The sequence below is a fragment of the Calidris pugnax genome, unplaced genomic scaffold (assembly GCF_001431845.1).
Source record: "Calidris pugnax isolate Ruff unplaced genomic scaffold, ASM143184v1 scaffold208, whole genome shotgun sequence".
Lineage (NCBI taxonomy): Eukaryota > Metazoa > Chordata > Aves > Charadriiformes > Scolopacidae > Calidris > Calidris pugnax.
This window is the reverse complement of record NW_015090967.1, coordinates 2,628,632-2,651,085: the sequence shown is the minus strand read 5'-3', so window position 1 is coordinate 2,651,085 and position 22,454 is coordinate 2,628,632. Positions and strand designations below refer to the sequence as shown.

Genomic DNA, 22,454 nt, shown 5'->3' with positions numbered 1-22,454 from the left:
GGGGGGAAGGAAGTTCTATAGCTTGTTTCTCCCAGTTGAACGGTTTCATTAGACCAAACAACAATCACATTCAGCATTTAATAAGAAATAGCAAATCTCTTGGCTTTTTCGCTCTAGCCAACAATGACTTCTGGGGCTCATAGACATTACACTGACTACAAACAAGAACCAAGTGCACTATAAAACATATTTACAGCAACCTCTGTATTACAGTGTTGTTTCACAGAAAACATGAAAATATTGGTTCTAGGTATCAAGTCAGTAGCTAATTCACTACAGCCATCTGGAAGAATATTCTGGAGAATATTCTTCAATTCCCACATCTCAGCTCAAAAAGTCATTCCACTCTTAGCCTAGCCTTAAAGATATGAACAGTCCTACTGAATACAAGATCACTTTTTGTGCTTAAGTTTATGATTAGCTTTAAGCACTTTACCAAACTATGCTTCATTTAAAGTCATGAGTCTCTAAAATTAAGCAACTTGTCATCAAGGCACTTGAGATACTGCACCTGGAAATTCAGTGCCCCACATAATTACTACAAAATTTTACAGCATAGAGAGAAAAAAGTAACCTTTTGGGTCACATGAAAGGTTGAGGAAGCAGGCACTGGAGTTTTATTTCACTGAAGCTTTGGAAGAAAGTGAAGGCTTTGATTTTTCCAGGCTGTAAAAAGGAACACTCACAGGAGAGTTGTACAGACTAATTGTTACAAAAGCATTTTGGTTTCTTCAAACTGAAGGTCCTCCTGAAGTAAAGGGGTTACTGCTGTGCAGCAGTAGCAGAGCTGAAGTGTGAGCTTTCATTTTTCACTTTTCTCTAGTGCTGCAAGTCAGCACAGCACAGCACTGAGCCATAACTGGTCCTACTTAGCCCCTCCTAGATAAAAACAAGCCTCACCTGGCTAGTTTTCACCTTTAACGATCTGCATGGCAGCTCAATGAGCAGTGAGTACAATATTTTGCATTTCTAGGTATTGAAAAGTATCTGTAAGATGCTCAGCCTGTGGTATACTTCTACCTGAAGAATTATACACAAGTCACAAAAGAAGTAGTTGAGTTTCACAGGAAGACTTAGCTAGACAGTGGTATTGGTAGTAACACCTTCCCGTTTTTCCTTGTGAGATTTTTCCAGTTGTCTATGCTCTCCCTTTAAGAAGCAGTGCGTTCTAGTGAAAACTCAAATAATATCCCTGCAGCATTTGGTCAAACCACATTACTTCCTGGGGAGGATTTCACTTTTCGGATTTTGCAACCATAACTTCCAGACAGAATTATTTTGGTATCTGTTGCTACCATTTGTCTTTCAGATTTCAGGCTCCACTGAGATAAAAACAATGCAAAACAGGAACAGCCACAAAGCCAAAATCCAAACAACCACACCACACACACATATAGTCTGCAAAGCAACCCAATAAACAACACCCTTACCCCCTCAAACCACAACAACAAACCAAAGAAACATACCAAACATGTAACAAATCAGGCTTAGAACCAAAGTCTAGACGAAAAAGAAAAAATAGCTATGGCAGAGAAACGCATGAGTATATATACTCAGCCTTTTAAAGGGGAAAACATACCAGGTGAAAAAAAGGCCATAAAAAGTAGACAGCAATCTAACAGAAGCTTCAGATTTAGCAGTTATCCATACTACATCTAAACAAGGAGAAATGGCACTCTATGATAATTGTTTGGAACAATTAGCATTTTCGGTGTTAGCATTTTAAGTATTAAACCCAATGGCAGATGGAGCTAAGTGAAATCTGCAGAAAAATATATATCCAACGCCTTTTTCAGCTACATTGAAACAACATAGTGGTTTTGGATTATGTATATTTGGTATACCAAAAATACTGTCCTTCCATTAAGTCACATATAAACAACAATAGTATTACAATGATTATAGTGTTTCTTATACAGTATTCCAGTATTATGTTAACATAGGTATATGTTATTATATTCCAGTATTATATTAACATAGATATATCAATAGATTTCAAATCATTATATCTTGAGAAGTGGAAGTCCAGGTGAAATTCAATTTTTCTACTGGCTAAAAGAAACAGTCTGTGTTGTCAAGTGATTTTCCAAATGCTAGACATTTGATTGAAGAGTATAGGCATCCTTTACTTGCAGAAAGGTGTGATGAAAAACGAAATGCTTCAGTGCAGCAATATGCATATGCCAGAATACGCAATTTTGACTGTTCTCTTGTTGTAATCAATGACTTGCCAGTCTCCAGCATGCTCACCACACACTGAAATGTATTACGAGGCTGCAACTGTCAACATGCTATCTCAGTTAAGATCACAGCATACCAAACATAATGCACAGTCCCAAAATACACCAAGTCTAAGAAACTGCATTACTTGAGAGATTAACTCCTTAGGAAAAAAAGGCAGGAACATACTAAACAAAAGATGTTAAGATTACATTCACACTTTTTTGTGAGTCTTCAGCCTTTCACAATCAAATGTTTCCATTTCTTCAATCATCACTGCTGCTGTATCGCTTTGGAGGGCAAAAGGTAAAGACCACTATCTTACTCACTTTCATGGTATCTATATTTAGGGGATTTGTTTTTAAATAAAAGGAGATTCAAACAAAAGAAAGTACTTTATCTATCAAAAAAATCTGCCAACGTTTCAGACTTGACCATTCATCATAAGACTGCCATTATCTGAAGCCCTAAAGTGGGGGTGGGTGGGGAGGGGTAGGGAATTAAAAAGAATCTTCAGTTTGGATGAGGTCTTGAAGTACTGGCCAGGCACTGAGACAATATCCCAGATGCATGGTATCAGTTAGTTTTTCAAGGTCCAAAGGTGTGCAGCTCCAGTCTGACATAGATTATAAAATCAAAGAACCAAAGGCTCAAGTCTTCCAGAATGTTTGAGATGCTGGGAGAAGCTGGTGTCTTCTCAGGTTAGAAAGGCACATATTATTCTGGCACCTAGTTAAAAAGCACTGTATTGAGGAACTGCTCACATTTCTAGGGTCCACGACCACACTGGGAAGACAGCCTTCCAAATTCAAACCCCGCTGCACATTCAATTCAACACTGTGACAAAAATAAGTATCAGCCTACATCAAACTCTTTCTTCAATGAAAACAAAAAACTGCAGAGACATCATCATAATTTGAGCAACAATATTTTCAGTTCAGTGGTGTTCAATTAGTTAATCACAATTCAGAACCACTGAGCAAGGTTCCTTTGGCATTTCATGACAAAATTAAAACTCTCGTACAGTATGATAGTTCTGGTCTGATAAAAGCACCTTGAATTTAATGGACATCCAGAAACATATTAACACTACACACAATGCTTCTGCTCTTGCAAAGAACCCTTCCAACAGAGTTCCCAGTATAAAGCAGATGGTCCTAAAAGATGCCACTCTGATAGCTGCCAGCTTCAACATGAAAATTTAATTCAATAATCCAACACCTAAGTGTCAGATCAAAAAAAGGCCCAACCAAATTCAGGTTCTTTGCAATCAAGGTGAGAATGTCTGAAAAGTTGCATTACTGCACCCAGGAATCATAAAGTCATTTTAGAAACTGTAGCTTTTTCAAGAATGCAAGGAGGGAAAGTTTTCTAAATATCAGAAAATAACTTTAAAATAGAGCAGGCATATATTTGTGTGTTTCATTTCTTATCGGATGCCTTTAAGACAAACACACATCCTTCAAATTACTACATTCTCTTCTGCCACAATATAAGGCCTGTTTACTTTGCATGCTTCCCAACCAAAAATAACACACTGCCCTTGCATATTCAGTTAATAGTGTGGGAGCTTGCAGGAAGTAACATTTTTCTCATTGTAAACACTGTTGGTATGAGAAGAGGAAGAATTTATTTATTTTTTTTTTTTTGGTTACTAAGGGGCAACAGAACCAATATGAGTCCATTCAGGTTGTTAAACTCTACTTCAATTTCAAATTTCCACAGAAAGATATTCATTAAAGCAGCCAAGCACAGTTTGGACGGAGAGATTTTTTAAGAGAGGCAGCATTTTTTGTTTTAGCTAAAGAAGTACTGCAGTTTGGAATACACTACAACTTGCTGCATTCTGAGAAAAAGGAGAACTTACTATATGTCTCACCTGTCCAAACATTTCTGACAACTAAATGCTTGTTTTTGAACTGGATCTAACATGACTTCAGACTAAGTAATAATGCAAATAAATGTGGTGATTTGATCTGAAGAAGGAGTATGATTTAACCTGGCTAAACATCATCTGGCACACTAAAAGTACAGAAGCTAGAGCATATCAAAACCATCACTGACCACAGCTGTGCATTCTGGCCTGTCATTAATGGCCTTCATCCTCAGTTGCTATAACACTAAATTTCCTCAAAAAATATTTTTTACCTCTTAAAAGATTAAGACTGAAGAATTCTTTTGGCTCCTTTCAGAAGGTATTTTCTAGACTCATAACATTATGGTAATCTTACAGAAAACCTACCAAATGAAGTACTGTGAAGAAACCAATGGAGCAGGGGGTGGGAACAGTGGGGAAGATAGAAGATTTTTTTAAAAGTAAATAAACAAAAAGGTTAAAAAATATTAATAACCTTGACATGATGTCTCTCTGGAGGAATAGGTGACTGTGATAAACACGTTGTGATGAACTTTCTCTGCTAGTCATGAACCCCAAAGGAAGAGATTCCAGAGTCACTACTCAACTAGACAAAGTTGTCCTCTGAAAATACAATAGGAAACTACCAAGAGAAGAGAACTTTATTTCATGACACTGATATGCCAATCACTATCTGCAGAAAAAGAGTCAATCAGAAAATGTATGTTCAGAGATCTACACACACTAGAGTCATACTTTGGTAAAAGTTCTTTTAAAGTCTGTGTTTATAATCTTTGTGTTCTCTGTATTTTTTTTTGATTCTAGGTTAGTTAAAATTGACATACCATTGTCCTCTTGACATCTTAACAATCATATAACTTAGAAGCTCTCAGTGCTTCTGGTACAGTGCATTTCTTTTTTTTTTAAATCTATTTTAAAATAACAAGTGTACTGCTAGAGGGGAAAAACTAAAAGCTAGGATTTACTGATACCAAGGAAAGAAAAAGCACTCTTCCTTCAGGTGACCTACTGCCCTAAGAGAGTGGGAAATGGGAAAAAATAGGGAACAACAACATCAAAATCAACTTCCACTTCTGATCTGAGGGGACGCAAGTCAGAGAAGCACATAATTTTAAGCAGTATCTCCTCCAAGACAAACATCCATTTGTACCAAGCATCAGCAAGGCTGGTGCATCAAATCAATGATCAAATCCCCGATTCATAGAATGAGTTAGGTTGAAAGGTCACCTAACCCAACCTACCCCACACAGGAAGGCCAGCTGGATCAGGCTACGCGGGGACTATTCCACCTGCTTTGTACAGAGAAATGTTGGCTTTAACAGTTGTAAAATAATAGGTGCAAAAATTCCTTGTAACATTTCTTAGGTCTTTATGGTTGTTTGGGTTCACCCTTTGGTATCTACAGGTATCACCATCTCTTCCAATGAAAGCAAATGGCAAGATTCCTCTCCTTTTGGGTGGGTCATGGACCAGAACACTTGCCTAACAACAGCTTTCAAGACTTTTGGTTGTGTTTGGCATAGCTGATTGTTCCCTGTAATCACAGTGCTGCAGCCACCATCTTACAGACTGTATGTATGTCCTAGAAATCAAATGAGAAAAGGGGTTTTCTTCTTGATTTTTTTTCTTGAAGTTAAGACATGTTTATGCTGCTCAAAACTTACGGCACTGTGAAAAAATAACTTAAGGAGAAAGGGAGTTGTCAAATAACCTAGAAAACACAGCTAGGAATAGGTCTTAAAACAACTTTCTAAACAACTCCATCACCTCTTAGCAACCTTAACATCTCTTCCTAGAGTATACACAACAAAGGGTATCCCAGTACAATCAAGTAGGTTCAGCAGAAATGCAAAACAGATTCCTTTGTCTGTCATTGGCCTCAAATGATCCTCAGGTAGCTACTCTTGAATTCTGTCTTCCTTTCTAGCTTTTTGGTAAAACCTTAAAACTGAATCCGTATATCCAGAAGTAAACATGTCAGAAGCCAAGTCAACATACGGTATTCATCATTTATTGCAGAGCAGCTTTATGTCTTTCATGATGATTACCTGAAATTCAGAATCTCCTCTAAACTACAATTAGGATAAAACCTATCAGAATTTCTCCAGAACATGTGATTGCAGCAAAACCCACCAGACGTGGCCTCTACTACAAAGCATTAAAACTACAAAAATACCTGCAACTTGCAAAAGTAAAGGGCATGCCATTACTTTGCATAAGTACTATGCACGCTGACTGACCAATAAACCCCTACAGTGGAAGAAGGCTCAGATGGGCAAAGGTGATGTGCCCATCAGAGAACTATACATGGGACCAACCACAGCTGTTGCAAAGAAATTGACTCAACACAAAGAGAATCTGTGTTTTAGATACATAGCTATAAACAGTTCAGTGGATCAACTGATGGTATAAACGTTTCTCTCCAGTTCATTAAAAGAGTGTGAACATGTCCCCGAGTCACCCAGACCAGCATATGAGGGAATAAGTGGCTCAGTGTAACACAAAGGATAAAAAGTAGACAACCAATAAAATAATTTCAGAAAGAGCAAACAGGCTTGAACTAGCTTCACCCACATACTCCTTCCTGACAACTGGGGATGCTCAGCATTATGATTGTGAGCATATTACAGAGATTGATAATGGGAATCACATTGGTATTGTGATTGAACTGTATATTGCCAATTGGTGATGTTGCTGATAGTAGCTTAAATTTGTACTGTGATTTTGGTGTATTTTGTATCACTCTGCCGAATCAGAAATCCTATGTAACAACTATGTTCAAATAAGTAAATTTGATATTACACATCACACAGTCTATGCACAGAGTATCTAAAATAAGCTGGTCAGAGACTATTGGACTCTGACACACACTGTGATAACGAAAAATGACCCTTGCTACCCTGTGACATTTGTGGACAAATACAGTCTAGGAATAAATTACAGTAAATAGAACTATCTTCTTTGCAAAACACATTTTGTCCAGTACTCCAAAACCAGCTGACTTGACAACATGATGGTGCCATGGAGGCAGAAGCACTACTATTAATCCTAAAGATTAACAGCCAAATGACTCCTCAATGCCATTTCCACAGTAAAAAAGTTTGGCCACGGCATTCTGTCTACAGAGTACGTCCATGTTCAAATGCAAAATGCTTACACTGAAATTTCAGCTACAAAAGCGGAATTCTTTTTGTGGACTACACAAGCAGCTTTCCAGTATCTGCTAACAGATTATAAGTACTTAAGAGCATGAGTTTCCTTAATTTATTTTGAGTCTGCCATGAATGTAATGTGAAGTTGAAGACCAAACAGAAGGAACATGCACGTTAAAAGCCACTGTTAGTGGCCCCTTACCTATACAGAACCTTCTGGGAACCTGGCAGCTCCCTTCAACAGCAGATCTGCACAGGTAAGGAATTGCACCTACATTATTGGCTAAAGAGTTCAAATCGAAATTGTGATGTTAACTATGTGTACAAGGCTAAGGATATAGGTAAGGAAAAAATAGAATGAGAAGCAAATCAGACCTGAGGAAGTGAAAAGTGAAAGTGGCAAAAACATAAGCCCAAGAAGGTAATGACCCCCTGATAACATCTCAGCACAAACCCACTACTTTAAGAGTGCAGTTTTTAAGTGTATGCTGTTTAAACAACATCCAGTTTTGTAATTCCTACTAAATGTTAAACTCATTCAAGATAATTTGTTCAGTTCGTTATATTGCTCTGCTATGCTGGTTCCTTTTTGATCAATAAAACAAATCAACGTAATCAGAGGGAATAAACAGCAAGAAACCACTTCCACAAAAAAGTTTAGAAAGGGATTTTAAATACTATGCTGTGCGTTGTCATTCTTGAATGTTTCTTGGCTTGCGTACGTTACTTGATACATGAAGTCAATTAGATGCCTGGACATATGGCCTCATAGGAAGTACACTGGCTTCTGCTGAAATCACTGGAAAAAAACCCCAAATATTTGCCCAGAAATAGGAAATGTGGCCTGGCAATAACGGTGTGTATTTTACATTTAGGATGTGCAAGTCACCCTACACTAGTCATTAGAAGCCTTTTCTTATAATTAGCAAAAAAAAAAAAAAAATGAGGGGGGAGGTTAGCCTTCCTTTTAAGTCCTACAAAACCTAAGTTAATACTCTTAATTTATTCATGCAGTATGTACTTTGGGTAAAGCTATTACATTTACACAAAACAAATTACTGCAGTCAACAAAATGGAAAACTATTCTTCCACAACATTTGACCCAAAAAAATTTTTTAAGATCAACATTTTATTATGGCATTACTTTTAAAAAGGAGCCTGAGACTCTCAGTACTCAGCTTTGACAAAGCCACATGTTGTATTAATCATCAGATATGTCAACACTATACGTAAGAAAACATAATCTGTTATACTGGTGAAGAAGTTGACTGAATTAGCTGCTCACTAAAATCCTGCACCTAAGCAGCTGCACAGGGAAAAACTCAGAGATTAAACCCTTTTCCCATGGTTATCTATTGAGACAGTAGCAGAGAAAGACAGCACCAAAACAAAACCCTCTGACCAATCTTTATGATTATGCTGTCTAAGGTTTCTGCACTGCAAACTGGAGTCTAAATACTAAATAAGGGACAGAATTACTTAAACCAAATGGTTACCCAGTTCACAAAACCACAAGAGAATTCTCTATTAAAAGTTTCAGTGTACCTGGGTGGCCTGTCTAGTCTCCCAGAACATTACACTGGCATGAAATTGGGGAAACAAAGCAAGCTGAGGAGGGCCTGTAAGAATTAAGACAGGAAAAACTGGCACCTCTCTACAAAGTGATTATTTCCTTCCTTCCTTCCATCTTGAGTATCTGGAGCTGTCTCAGCCTTCCACTTCTCAACAGTAGGACAGTACATCTGTTCTCAAATGAGGTTTATATAGTGGGATGACCCATTTGTCACAGGCCTAGCTCCTGCTTCTTTGCATGAAAAAAGTCTAAATATAATCCAGACTAGGAAAACACTGCTTAAATACTAACTGAGGCTAGCACTCAACGAATCTATGTGACATTAAGAAGAACCAAACTCCATACCAAAAGCAAACACAGTAATTATGTTACCCTGAATTAGCTGGTTCTTTGTAACCATTGTCTGAAGCTTTTAAACTACTTTGAATATAATGTCTGTGGAGTGCTAACCATGTATTATATTGTTCCTGAACTGCTGACATGATTTCAGACGTATAATGTTGCAATGGCTGGAGACTGTTGTTGGATTGGCCTCACTGCAGTAAATACTTCACTAAAAGTGAAGAAACGGATAAGCCTAAAATTGCTGTTTGGCAGAGAATGGGTAATCAAATATTCCTGCAGGCTATCATCAGTCCACTAAACTCAGATGGCCTGCATAGTCCACAGTTTGTCTATAGTGTGATTCACAGCATGTCTGTGCCTGCATCACCACGTCTGGGATGCCGCTGTGGAAACAAAAAGTCTTGGCTCCTAACTCAGGGATATTGTAGGATCACAGGACAATTTGGGCTGGAAGAGACCTCAGGATACTTCTGGTCCAACCTTCTTCTCAAAGCATGGTCACTATGAGATGAGACCCAGTTTCTCAGAGTTTTAGCCAAAAAGGAACATGAAAACCTCCAAGAATAGAGGTAGTACAGCCTCTCCGAGCAGCATATTCCAATGCTTACTTGTTCCCTTCATGAGTGCATTAACGTAAAACAGAAGTCTTCCCATTACAAGTGATTTCACTCCTGATCAGGTACACTATAGGAATAAGATCCAGGAGTGCATGCCAATAAGGTGATGACAAAGATGAGAACATTTACATACTTTTCAGCCAATCAGAGTCATGCGCCAAAAAGCCATTCTTTCAAACTTCAAGGAAAAATGCATGTGAAGATGTCTTTGAAACAAACTGAGAAGCTGACCTAAAATTCCAACACATGCACTGAAGAGCTGACCTGCTGCAGTAGAAGCTCAGAGTACAATTTCCCAGGAACAATTAACTGATATCAGAAGACAGGAATTAAAGTTTTCAGAAAAAAAATCTCCAACAATCCAATGTACTCTTGGGGAAAAAAAAAAAAGCCAACTAGGAAAAAAGGCCCATGATCCACAAGCAAAACATGAAACACAGGGACAAGATAATTTAGTCTTACCTCAGCTTCACAAAGTGCCTGAAGACCCTGTAACACTATGGCAGCAGGTGAAGCCTGATCAGGTTTTGAGCATTCATTTAATACCTGGGAAATTGCAGCCAACATGTCTGCTCCATGCTGGTATGGCCTAAAAGAAAAAAAAAAAAACAAAAAACAAAAACAAACAACCCCAAAACAACCAAACAACAAACAAAAAACCACAAGAAGATACAAAGCAATATTCACCCATTCACACAAGTTCTATTCTATAGATGAAAATTCATTAAGTATTGGCTTTGTTTAAGTGACAACTAAAACAGACTAAAATTGGCAATGAAAAAAAGGCATAAGGGAGGATATCATAGCTCGAAACGCTGAGTGACACAGAGAATTAAATCAGCAGGCATCAAGCTCCAAATAAGAAATCACCAAATGGTTAAGCTATGGAAGTTTTTATCCAAGTATATTGTGTTCGCTAAAGGCTTACATCATTCAAGAAATGACTGAGAAGGAAAATCCACATGTGCTATTAAAAATACTATTCTTTGCTTCTTTGACATAGTCTTCTATAAGTACTCACTACAGTGTATCAGTGGAAATTCTGACACAAGACTTTTGGTCCTCTTACATCAGATAGGAACATTTTTCCAAATTTTTTGCTGCTGCAATGTCATTTGTCTCTCCTTCAATGATGGCGTGGACTGCTTGTTTGCTCTCCAGTCTTTTAGTGTCTATTCAGTTTTATTGGGCCATGGTGTGGGAGGCGTCAATTGCTGATTCAACAGTTCCTCATACTGTTTCTGTACGGACTTGGGCTAAATAGCATTTGGCTAGGTGATTTATATGCATGGAACATTCAGGGTTCCTCTGTTTGCTCTCACTTTCTTTCAAATAATTTCTAAATTCACGAAGAAAGTGGATACACCTGAACTACACCACTTGCCTGGCAAAAGGTATACCGCTGAACTGAGATTTATCTCTTTACACTTTTTTTTTTACTATTTCTTGAAAAATGCTGTTTGGCAAAAATTGAAGAAGATTGAAGAGGTAAAGAAAAGGGTATTTTCTTCAATAACTTTTTTGTTTCAGTTGGTTATTGAAAGATACATCAGTCTTCCCAGTTGTTAGTAACTGACCTTCAATAAGAAAAGTGAAAAGTGAAACCCAAAAGGTAGATGGCAAAGAGAAAAGATGGTATTGTGCACATCAAAACAGAAAGTAATTGATAATACATTAAAAAATAATCTTTACAGGAACTGTAAATTATTATCAAGTAATGATATTCACGAATTGTTAGAGCTGGAAAAGATCAAGATATTATCCAGTTAGACTTGCACAGCTTAGTTCTGTGGTTAGTATTATATCTGAATACAGGCCTGTAATTTGCATGTGACAAAATATAGTTTTCAGAAAAGCACACAATCTTTCTTTGAATACATCAAAAGATAGACAGATCATTAGTTGTTTCTCCTAATGTTTCATCACTCTTTTTATTATTTGGAGGTGGTATGCTTTAAGTTTCTACTCTGGATCAGTACAGGATGCATGTTTTGTTTCAGGACGAAGACTTCTAAATTTTCACATTATTTTTATACTGTAGGGAATAGAAAGCACATAGAACCCGAAACTCACTAGCTGCACAGATTAGCAATGCCTGAGTCAGTATCTCATAGAACTAGAAAAATATTACCCACAATTAATATAACTGAGTAGGTAAAACTAATTACACAGCTTTTCTGAAAACCAAAAAAAAAAAATAATTCCTAACAAAGACATAAGGTGGATAACACTCACACTTACCTCTGCCTACATATATCTCTTATACACGCAGCTTTAGCAATCAGCTTTTCCCATTGCGTATCTTTGTCAACAGACAGAGAGGACGTATCAGACATTGCCAAGAACTTCTGCAGTTCAGGGTAAATTCGATCCTATAAAAGATTTAATATAAAAACTATCATCATACCTTTAAAAGTTGGTGACAGCACAGGATGTAAGGTGCTAGCATTCATATAACTTCTAAATACCACTTTTATTGCTTACCATACTTAATTTTTCTTTATTATTGGAATCTAATGCTGCATTGAGATCCGATTGGCTTTTGCACACCGAATCTCTGTTGTTACTTTATAAACAGAGAAGCAAATTGCTGCCATAGAACTAAGGTCTTCGTCTTACTGCACATTATGAAAAGCAGAAAGCTGTCCTTCAAACATTTTTCCCCCCCCTAATTCCAGTCTCAAACTGGTTTTATGAAAGGTTTAATGAAAGACATACTATTGAAATTTTTCACTGAAACAGAATCAATAGAGGCACGACATCCATCATTTACTTCATACTGCTGATAATGAGATACTAGTGTAAGTAACGTTCCAAAATTAATTTCCTTCCTTGGTTAGAGGTAATGAATTTTTTGAACACTTATCTTAGTTAACACTACAAGAATGTTCTAACCTGCCTTTCCCATAAGGATGTCATCAGCCGCAGAGCAATCGCTCTAAGCTTTGGTGCACTCCCAAGCATGTATATGGCACGTAGAATCTGAGGTACGCAAACCTGAAAGAAATTTTTTAACCAAATTTCACTTTTTTTTTTTATGTTCAAGAACAAAGATAAACATACAAATTACAATTTTACAACCTAGTACAACAAGGAGATAACTGTCCAACTGCGTTATGTCAGAAATAAACTTGAAGTCATTTTCCAAAAAACTTTAGTGCATAATAATTATGATACAGTGCAGACAATAAAGGATAGTGTACATTTCACTCTTTAGAATAGATGCCCTATCCCATCCAATATATTAGAAAGTTATGCTCAAGCTTACAAATAAGTTATTTTAAGCAAATTATGCATTGCTCAGTCTAAATAATTTTTCATAAATGATCTCGTTGATACAGTTTTTGTTTTACTAAAAGGTTTTCAAAATTCCTAACAAAGACATAAGGTGGATAACACTCACACTTACCTCTGCCTACATATATCTCTTATACACGCAGCTTTAGCAATCAGCTTTTCCCATTGCGTATCTTTGTCAACAGACAGAGAGGACGTATCAGACATTGCCAAGAACTTCTGCAGTTCAGGGTAAATTCGATCCTATAAAAGATTTAATATAAAAACTATCATCATACCTTTAAAAGTTGGTGACAGCACAGGATGTAAGGTGCTAGCATTCATATAACTTCTAAATACCACTTTTATTGCTTACCATACTTAATTTTTCTTTATTATTGGAATCTAATGCTGCATTGAGATCCGATTGGCTTTTGCACACCGAATCTCTGTTGTTACTTTATAAACAGAGAAGCAAATTGCTGCCATAGAACTAAGGTCTTCGTCTTACTGCACATTATGAAAAGCAGAAAGCTGTCCTTCAAACATTTTTCCCCCCCCTAATTCCAGTCTCAAACTGGTTTTATGAAAGGTTTAATGAAAGACATACTATTGAAATTTTTCACTGAAACAGAATCAATAGAGGCACGACATCCATCATTTACTTCATACTGCTGATAATGAGATACTAGTGTAAGTAACGTTCCAAAATTAATTTCCTTCCTTGGTTAGAGGTAATGAATTTTTTGAACACTTATCTTAGTTAACACTACAAGAATGTTCTAACCTGCCTTTCCCATAAGGATGTCATCAGCCGCAGAGCAATCGCTCTAAGCTTTGGTGCACTCCCAAGCATGTATATGGCACGTAGAATCTGAGGTACGCAAACCTGAAAGAAATTTTTTAACCAAATTTCACTTTTTTTTTTTATGTTCAAGAACAAAGATAAACATACAAATTACAATTTTACAACCTAGTACAACAAGGAGATAACTGTCCAACTGCGTTATGTCAGAAATAAACTTGAAGTCATTTTCCAAAAAACTTTAGTGCATAATAATTATGATACAGTGCAGACAATAAAGGATAGTGTACATTTCACTCTTTAGAATAGATGCCCTATCCCATCCAATATATTAGAAAGTTATGCTCAAGCTTACAAATAAGTTATTTTAAGCAAATTATGCATTGCTCAGTCTAAATAATTTTTCATAAATGATCTCGTTGATACAGTTTTTGTTTTACTAAAAGGTTTTCATTCTGACCTTGTGTACACCCAAAGTAGGCAAGGTATACAATATATCCCTGTAAAGTGCAGGCTCCAAAGGTCTTCCCAATTTAAATATCAGAACTGGGATCAGATTTGGGACCTAAAATAAAACAAAAGAAAATAAACTTGAAACTAGGTTGCCAACATGTTATCTTTTATATAAGACAGTGAACTTGTCACAACATATGAGAAACTCCTAGAGTTCTGCATTATTTTTGCTGCTAACAGGAAAGGAGTATTCTAAAGTCTGCAATTTAATAGGACTTAAACATTTCATTTTAAGTTATCATCTTAAAAGCACCATGTTATGCATGTTCCGCTGTAGCCACTGCAATAATCTATTTTCCACAATAAATTCATTTTCCATTACAGGCACTCTGAAAGGAACGTGTAATTGAAAACGGTACTTTGAAATACATACCAAATCAATGAAGGAGCTATTCCAATTCAGTTCTATCCTTACATAAGAATTCTGATGATGCTACTATTATATTCTACAAACTTCTCACATATAATAGTAAAATTTACTGCATGATCAAGGGGGAGCCTATTGACGAAGCCTTCTTACTCCACCTACAGGAGGCATCATGCTCCAGGCTCTCATCCTGCTGGGGGCCTTCAACCACCCCATCATCTACTGGAAAAGTAGCACAGCAAGCTGTAGCCTGGAATGCAAAAAGGGTAACTTCTTAAGCCAGGCAATAGACAGTCCTCCCAGAGGGGATGAGATACGCAACCCAGTGGTCACCAATGCAACTGAGCTAATTGGTGATGTCAAGATCGGAGGCAGCTTGGGTTGTATTTGAACACGCACTGGGTAGTTTGCAGTCCAGGTGTGGGGCAGGCAAACAGTAAAGTTATGACCCTGAATTTCAGGAAAACAAACTTCCAGCTCTTCAAGGAATTAGTCAATAGGACCCCCAGGGAAACTTCCTTCAGGTACACTAGAGCAGAAAAAGGCTTTTTTTCAAGACTTCAGGGACACTTTCCATAGAGCAGAAGAGCTCTTGATTCCTAGGTTTAAGAAATCAGGAGAAGAAGGCAAGAGACCAGCATGGTTGAGCTGAGACCTGCTGAAGGGCAAGAAGGAAAAGTACAGGCAGTGGGAGCAGGGACAGGTATCCTGGGAAGAGTACAAGGGTGCATGCTGCCTGGTTGTGTAGGGATGGGGTGGGGAAGGCCAAAGTACAACTGAAGCTGAACTTGGCAACGGATACAAAGAATAAGAAGAACTTCTGCAGGTATGTCAGCCAGAAAAGGAGGGCCAAAGAAAATGTAACCCCGCTGACAAGCAGGACTGGCCAACAATGGATTAGAAGAAGGCTGAGGTACTCAAATTTTTTGCCTCAGTCTTCACTGGCAACCTCTCTTCCCACACCTCTCGAGTGGATGGACTGCAAGGCAGGGACTGGAAGACCAAAGTTCCACCCAATGCAAGAGAAGATCAGGTTTGTGACCACCTGAGGAACCTGAACATACAGAAGTCTATGGGATCTGACGAGATGCCTGCCAGAGTCCTGAGGAAACTGGCTGATGTAGTTGCCAAGCTACAGTCCATGCTATTTGAAAAGTCATGGCAGTCAGGGAAGTCCCCAGAAGTTCCCTAAAAGGGAAACATTGCACCCAACTCTCAAACTCAGTGGTTACAAGACTGGATCCAAACTACAATTCAGCAATCTTACACCTCTGAAAATTTATTATGGCAAGGCTGACCCTTCACATATGTATATTGGTGATTTACACATGCAGTGGTTCAAGAAACTATTAATGGGAAATTCTGCTACAACATTCTCTTGGTATGCATTTTTACATGAGCAGGTATCTTCAGATGATAAAACTTTTGACTGTATAAAGGTCCGCCCCAGTCCACAGAAACTACAGAGCAAGTATAATGAATAAAAATCAAAGACATCTGGGATTTTGCATACTTCCTTCTACAATTACTGGTTCCAAATTACAGACCAAAAAAAAAGTACTGTTTGTTCTACAAGATATCACTATCTTTACAGCTGAGCAATTCAAATTCATGGTTCCACAAACTTGAAATCTTTGTTCTCGAATTTAAGAATCTCATACCTAATGAATTAACTATAATACATTATTTTTTTCTGGTTTTCCAAATACAGCTTGGCATTCCTAAATAGCATAAATCCCTTTATTAACCAAAATTTCCCCACGTTTTTGACTAATTGACCAGTCTCCTTCCCTCTCTGTTCCCAAGGTTGTTGCTTGCCATCACAAACTGTAGACAGTCATCACCCTAGACAGAGGACAAGTACTTCAAAAAGAACATTCAATCCTCCAATCAGACACACATAATGACTACTTTTCTAACTAAACACTGTAGGAGCAAGACTTCTTCCCTTAGATGAATTAAAAAGTCTTATATACAGAAACTGTAATTTGCAAATAGGTTAATTCAACATCCTGCCTTACACGTATCACAAGACTGTTAGATTTATGCAAACAGAAGACTGGAAATCTGTATGGATGCTTTTATAGGAATCTAGGCTGCAACTGTAGGTTTCAAAAGTCAGTGTGTTGTAAAATACCTCAATCAATTTTCACAATTTTAGAGATAATTAAGTGGAAATTATTTATCTAACTGTGCATATCTTCGAGCACTGATCAGTGTACAAGTTGGTGGTGAGATCAGCTCATTTTAATATGCAAAGCTCTAAGCAACAAATTTAGCTTTTTATCTCAAGCATTCCTCTGGCTTTGTTTTTGGTTTTTTTTGCAGGGTTTTTTTGTTTTGCTTCTTCACTTCCAAAAGCTGAATCTATGATAAACACTACCATTATCTTAAAGTTACGGGTAAAACATATGGACCACAAGAAAAAGTCAACCACCAAAATTCACTTTTACATCATATTCTCCAGTGCATTGCCTCAGTGTGAACATTCCCAACCAGCATTCTTAACCAACACTCTTCCAGGCCAACCTAACAACCTTGTCTTAGCAGACCAGAGTAGCCCAAGACAGCTGTAGTCAGAGATAATTTTGATGCAGTTCTAAATGACCATTAACTGTTTAAAGTCACACCAACTTTGCAACAACTCAAGGTAGGTTATGAGATAGATGGGTACCACTCTTTCCGCTTAAGTGGCCATAAACATGACTTTCACCAGAACAATGGTGGTTCTTTGCAAGTTGCTCTGAAATTAACCATCTGCTTTTCTCTCATCAAAAACTTAACTCATCCAGAATAAACAGTCCTGTAGAAGAAAGACTAAAATATAATGAGAAATAAGGTACTTCTGAGAGTAACATACTCCCTGAGAAGCAATGTACCTCATGGTTCTTAGATTCTCTCAGATTTTCTCTCGTATGACAACAACTAAGAACCTTTTAAACCCCAAACTCCTTTCAGACATATCACATGGGTCTACCAGACAGAAGTCAAAGGATAGCCCACCTCACAGCATCACCTTGGAACAGGGCTTTAATGTAATTTGGGGAAGGGAGCTCCTCAGTAGTTCTCTGAAATACCTTACCTTCTCTGTTCAAAGTATTATTTTTTTTTCTTTAATGTATTTTTTCCTCTTCCCCACTTGGCTTTATTCTCATCACAGCTCAACTATTATTTCAGACACGCAATTGGGGTCTTTCTCCCCTACCCCACTCTCTGGGAACTTCCCTGAATTTCACAGAATCACAGAATCTTCTAGGTTGGAAGGGACCTTAGAGATCATCTTGTCCAACCGTCAACCTAACTGACAAAAATAGACACCCACACAACAAACAAGGAGCATCATCACTAAACCATACCTCCCAGCACTACATCAACCCGTCTTTTGAACACCTACAGGGATGGTGCTTCAACCACCTCCCTGGGCAGCCCATTCCAATGCCCGATAACCCTTTCAGTGAAAAAATTTTTCCTAATATCCAGCCTGAACCTCCCCTGGCGCAACTTGAGGCCATTTCCTCTTGTCCTGTCGCCTGTGACTTGAGAAAAGAGACCGACCCCCACCTCTCTACACCCTCCTTTCTGGTAGTTGTAGGGAGCGATAAGGTCTCCCCTCAGCCTCCTCTTCTCCAGGCTGAATAACCCCAGCTCCCTCAGCCACTCCTCATAAGACTTACTCTCCAGACCCCTCACCATCTTTGTTGCCCTTCTCTGGACCCGCTCCAGCACCTCAATGTCTTTTTTATGGTAGGGGGCCCAAAACTGGACACAGTACTCAAGGTGAAGCCTCACCAGTGCCGAGTACAGGGGGACAATCACCTCTCGGGCCCTACTCGCCACGCTGTTCCTGATACAGGCCAGGATGCTGTTGGCTTTCTTGGCCACCTGGGCACACTGCTGGCTCATGTCCAGCCGACAGTCGACCAACACCCCCAGGTCCTTTTCTGCCCGGCAGCTCTCCAGCCACTCTGCCCCCAGCCTGTAGCACTGCAGGGGGTTGTTGTGACCCAAGTGCAGGACCTGGCACTTGGCCTTGTTGAACCTCATCCTGTTGGTCTCGGCCCATCGATCCAGCCTGTCAAGATCTCTCTGCAGAGCCTCTCTACCCTCCAGCAGATCAACACTGCCACCCAGCTTGGTGTCGTCTGTGAACTTACTGAGGGTGCCCATCTTGCTTGGTGTCGCCTGTGAACTTACTGAGGGTGCCCATCTTGTGCCTTAATCAGCATAATCTTTGTAGCTTAAAGGTCTTTGAAATGCGTGATCACACTTTCAAGACCATCATCACAGTATTTTAGAAGTCCTGCATCATATTCCTTGTATCACAGTATTCTTTAAAGCACAAAAGCAGGTGAGGGAAGCAAGTCATTTCAACCTCACCGGCACATGGCAGAATTTGATTAATATAAATTCTGGTCCCAGTCAAAATTCAGTAATAAAATATCTTCATTAACATTGAAAAAACAGAAAAAATAAACCTTCACTCAAAACATGATATTAAATTTGATGCTCTGTATTTCCTTCCCACTTCCTAACTACCTAGGCTAACCCATGCACAATGCAGTTGCATTCCCCACTTTACCTATGCCAAAAGCACAATAGCACTGCATAAGAGAAAATTACGTTCATTAGTACACACGAAGAAAACTAAAATTAACTTCTGATTAAGTCTTCTCTGAAAGTAGACCTGAGTACCAAAGGCTCAGCATCTTCTAAGCAAGAATTTGTTGTGCTTAAATAAAGCCTTAGGGAAAGGAAGCTTGCCTCGAAACCTAATAATACAGGAAGACAAAAAAAAAAAAAAAGTCCCCTTGAAGCTAAGAGACCTGATAGATGGAAGCAGCTGTATTTCTGGGCACCTTTAAGTGTTAAGAAAAACATAAATCACCTTATTTACTGTTACCTATATCTTTGAATGGTAAATTGCAGGGCGGTGAGGAAGCAATGGACATTCCATACCTCCAGGGGGGGCAATCATTACACTAACACAGCAACCTGCATTGCCATTTTAAGTCCTAAAGTTATCAAGGAGGTCATGCATGCTTCTCCACTGAGATACATAAGTTCTCCAAACAGCTGTTAATACAATGTGTGAACAGGGAAGAAGTATCTTCTAATAATATTATCCAGAAAGTTTTGTATGCAGCAGCATGGTTGGAAGACTCAACTCTGAGGATAAGAGGGTTTTGTTAATTTCACTGAATTTCACTGAATTTTTAGAGTTGGAAGGCACCATAGAGATCATCTAGTCCAACTCCCCTGCTAAAGCAGGACCACCCAGAGCTTGTCAGAGCATGTTACTCAGGACTGCATCCAGGCGGGTCTTGAAAATCTCCAGAGAAGGGGACTCCACAACCTCCCTGGGCAGCCTGTTCCAGTGCTCTGTCACCCTCACTGTGAAGAAGTTCTTCCTCATTCAAGTGGAACCCTTTATGTTCCAACTTGTGCCCATTGCCCCTTGTCCTCTCTCTGGCAACTACTGAAAAGAGTCTGGTTCCCTCCTCCCTCAGCCTGCCCTTGAGATACTTGTAGGCATTAATAAGGTCATAATCCTTAGTTATAAAAGCATTCAAAGCCTTTGAAGTCAGTCTGCTAAGGCCTAGACTTCATCAGCTGTGATGAGAAATGTATTCCAAGTCCTGTGTCTGCATTAATTTTCTAGTTACAAAGTTTATTTAACATCAAACAGACATTAAATGAAAGTCCTCCAGTGACTTTTACACTAACATCTAGTAAACAGGTGCTAAGTTCAATTTATAAAATTCTCAGGAAAAGAGTAAGCATGTGCTACTGTAAGGCCAGTAACATATTTCCTTTGGCCTTTAAGTGGACGTGTTTTGAACTGTATATTCAAATTATAAAATTAGTGAAAAAAACAAAGTGTTCTAGCATAGCAAAGCTGCTCCTCTCTCCAGCTCCTTCATGTAATGGATAAACAATGCTGGGAATGAATTTCAACAATAAATTTATTCTAAATCCTCATCAAGTGCTTAACAGCTCCAAAAACCTGATACGACAATTCGTTATCTACCGGTAGGTACAAAGCAACTCTGGAGAGAGAGAGGCATGCTGCCTGGCAACACGGCCTTCTGCATCCTCTGCACTCCAGGAGGATGTGGCACTTAGGTCAAGCCTCTCATTAACAATCTGAAGAAGGGTTTCAAGATTATGTTTTTAAAATTAATTTGCATCTCAAAAATGAAACCAAGGTATATCAATAACTCTTCTTTTTAAACTAAGGTTAAACATGCAAGACAAACAGCTATTATCTAATAAATAGATCTGAGATCTGTCCTCACTCTCTGCAATTTTGTGGTCTGATTTCTTTTTCTAAGCTACAGGACAGTTACTCTTCTTCAAAAGGAGAAGCTAGGGGAGAAGAGAGAGCCAGAAAGTAGTAAGCCAAGTAAAGTCACGTTCAAAAGGAAAAATCTATTTCAAAAAAATACAATCCAAGTGCATATTAACATACGCTGTCCCCATCTTAAACTCTAAATGTATGACATCACTTTATATTATTCCTACCACACTTTCTTTGCTTGCATGCCTATCCTGGAGCGTTCTTCTGGGTCAATTTTAACACTAAGAGATTGTTCCAGGCCCCCCCAAAAAAGCCAACCAAATGGCAAGAAATAAATGTCACTGCAAAGTTCCAGGTTTTATTTCTGGGAAATGCCCGGCTGAATTTTGGAGAAGAGGTAGTATCAATCTAGTTCTCCAGTAGGCAAGCAGTGAAATGAGCAGGCTTTCAAAAGCATATGGTACTCTAGTATTTCTTGCTCCAGAGGGCAAGACAGTACTGAACAATTCATACAAATGAAGGAATTAGTTTTTCAGGTAACTGCACAAATGAAGATAATTTTCTGTTTATAAAAGCTGTGAAGTAAACAGCTCTCAAAAATCAGAATAACTTTTTAAAAAACATAAGCTAGGTTTTCAAAAGTTTCCTGCACTCCAGCAGGATCCTAACCAATAAGCTTCAACCACAAGATCTGTCCAATATGATTGTTTTCCCACAGCTACTCTCCAAAGTTCACATAATCAGACATAGAACAGCATCGTCAGGCATTACATGAGTGAGCCAAATCCAGTTCAACATGTTTAAACTTAAACATGTTTTCTACCCAAATCAAAAAAAAGTAAAATACAAAATAAAGCCTCTTCAGACGGATTTGCCAGAATGGTGTCATTTACCACTGAAGTATTTCATTCTAGTAGCTGAAAGACCATAAAAAAACAGACATCCTCTAGAGCCTCATAAACCTCTAATAATGGTAATAGATCTCGCACTACTATTCACTAGTGACGTCTCGGTCAGAAGATTTCATTTCTTCCCCTTGCAGCACGGCTGGTTTCACACAGAGTGTAATAATAGTTTTTGCACAACAAGAAAATTCATCCGATCAGAAGGAGCGTATTAAGACTTTCACAACAGCATGTGTCAGTGCAGCCTCTGCAGTGATTTAAGACAGCTTAAAAGCCCATGCACTACTCTTCCTCTGTCAGCCTTTTAAAAATATTTCTGGATTTTCTTCCATAGAGTTTCAGACCACTACTCCAAAATACCACAGCTAAAAAGAGACCTAATATAATCACTAATTTTGCACCATATAAAGGCTTTTACTCAGTGGGGAAGGAGGAGACACATCCACAGAAGTTGTCTGTAGGGTCTCTTCATGGCAAGTGTAAGAGAAAACAAAAATAAAACATTAA

At 38.4% G+C, this 22,454-nt stretch overlaps 1 protein-coding gene across 1 annotated transcript in view; it reads right to left on the bottom strand.

The window, feature by feature from the left end:
• The window catches only part of FOCAD (focadhesin), a 113,591-nt gene that overhangs the window by 51,900 nt on the left and 39,237 nt on the right, over positions 1-22,454 (bottom strand). Inside the window, exons 13-16 of the mRNA XM_014952613.1 lie at positions 14,325-14,429; positions 13,847-13,948; positions 13,193-13,323; positions 10,246-10,372 (exon numbers count right to left, since the gene is read on the bottom strand). Coding sequence (XP_014808099.1) covers positions 10,246-10,372; positions 13,193-13,323; positions 13,847-13,948; positions 14,325-14,429 — 465 coding nt within the window. The remainder of the gene's footprint in view (positions 1-10,245; positions 10,373-13,192; positions 13,324-13,846; positions 13,949-14,324; positions 14,430-22,454) is intronic.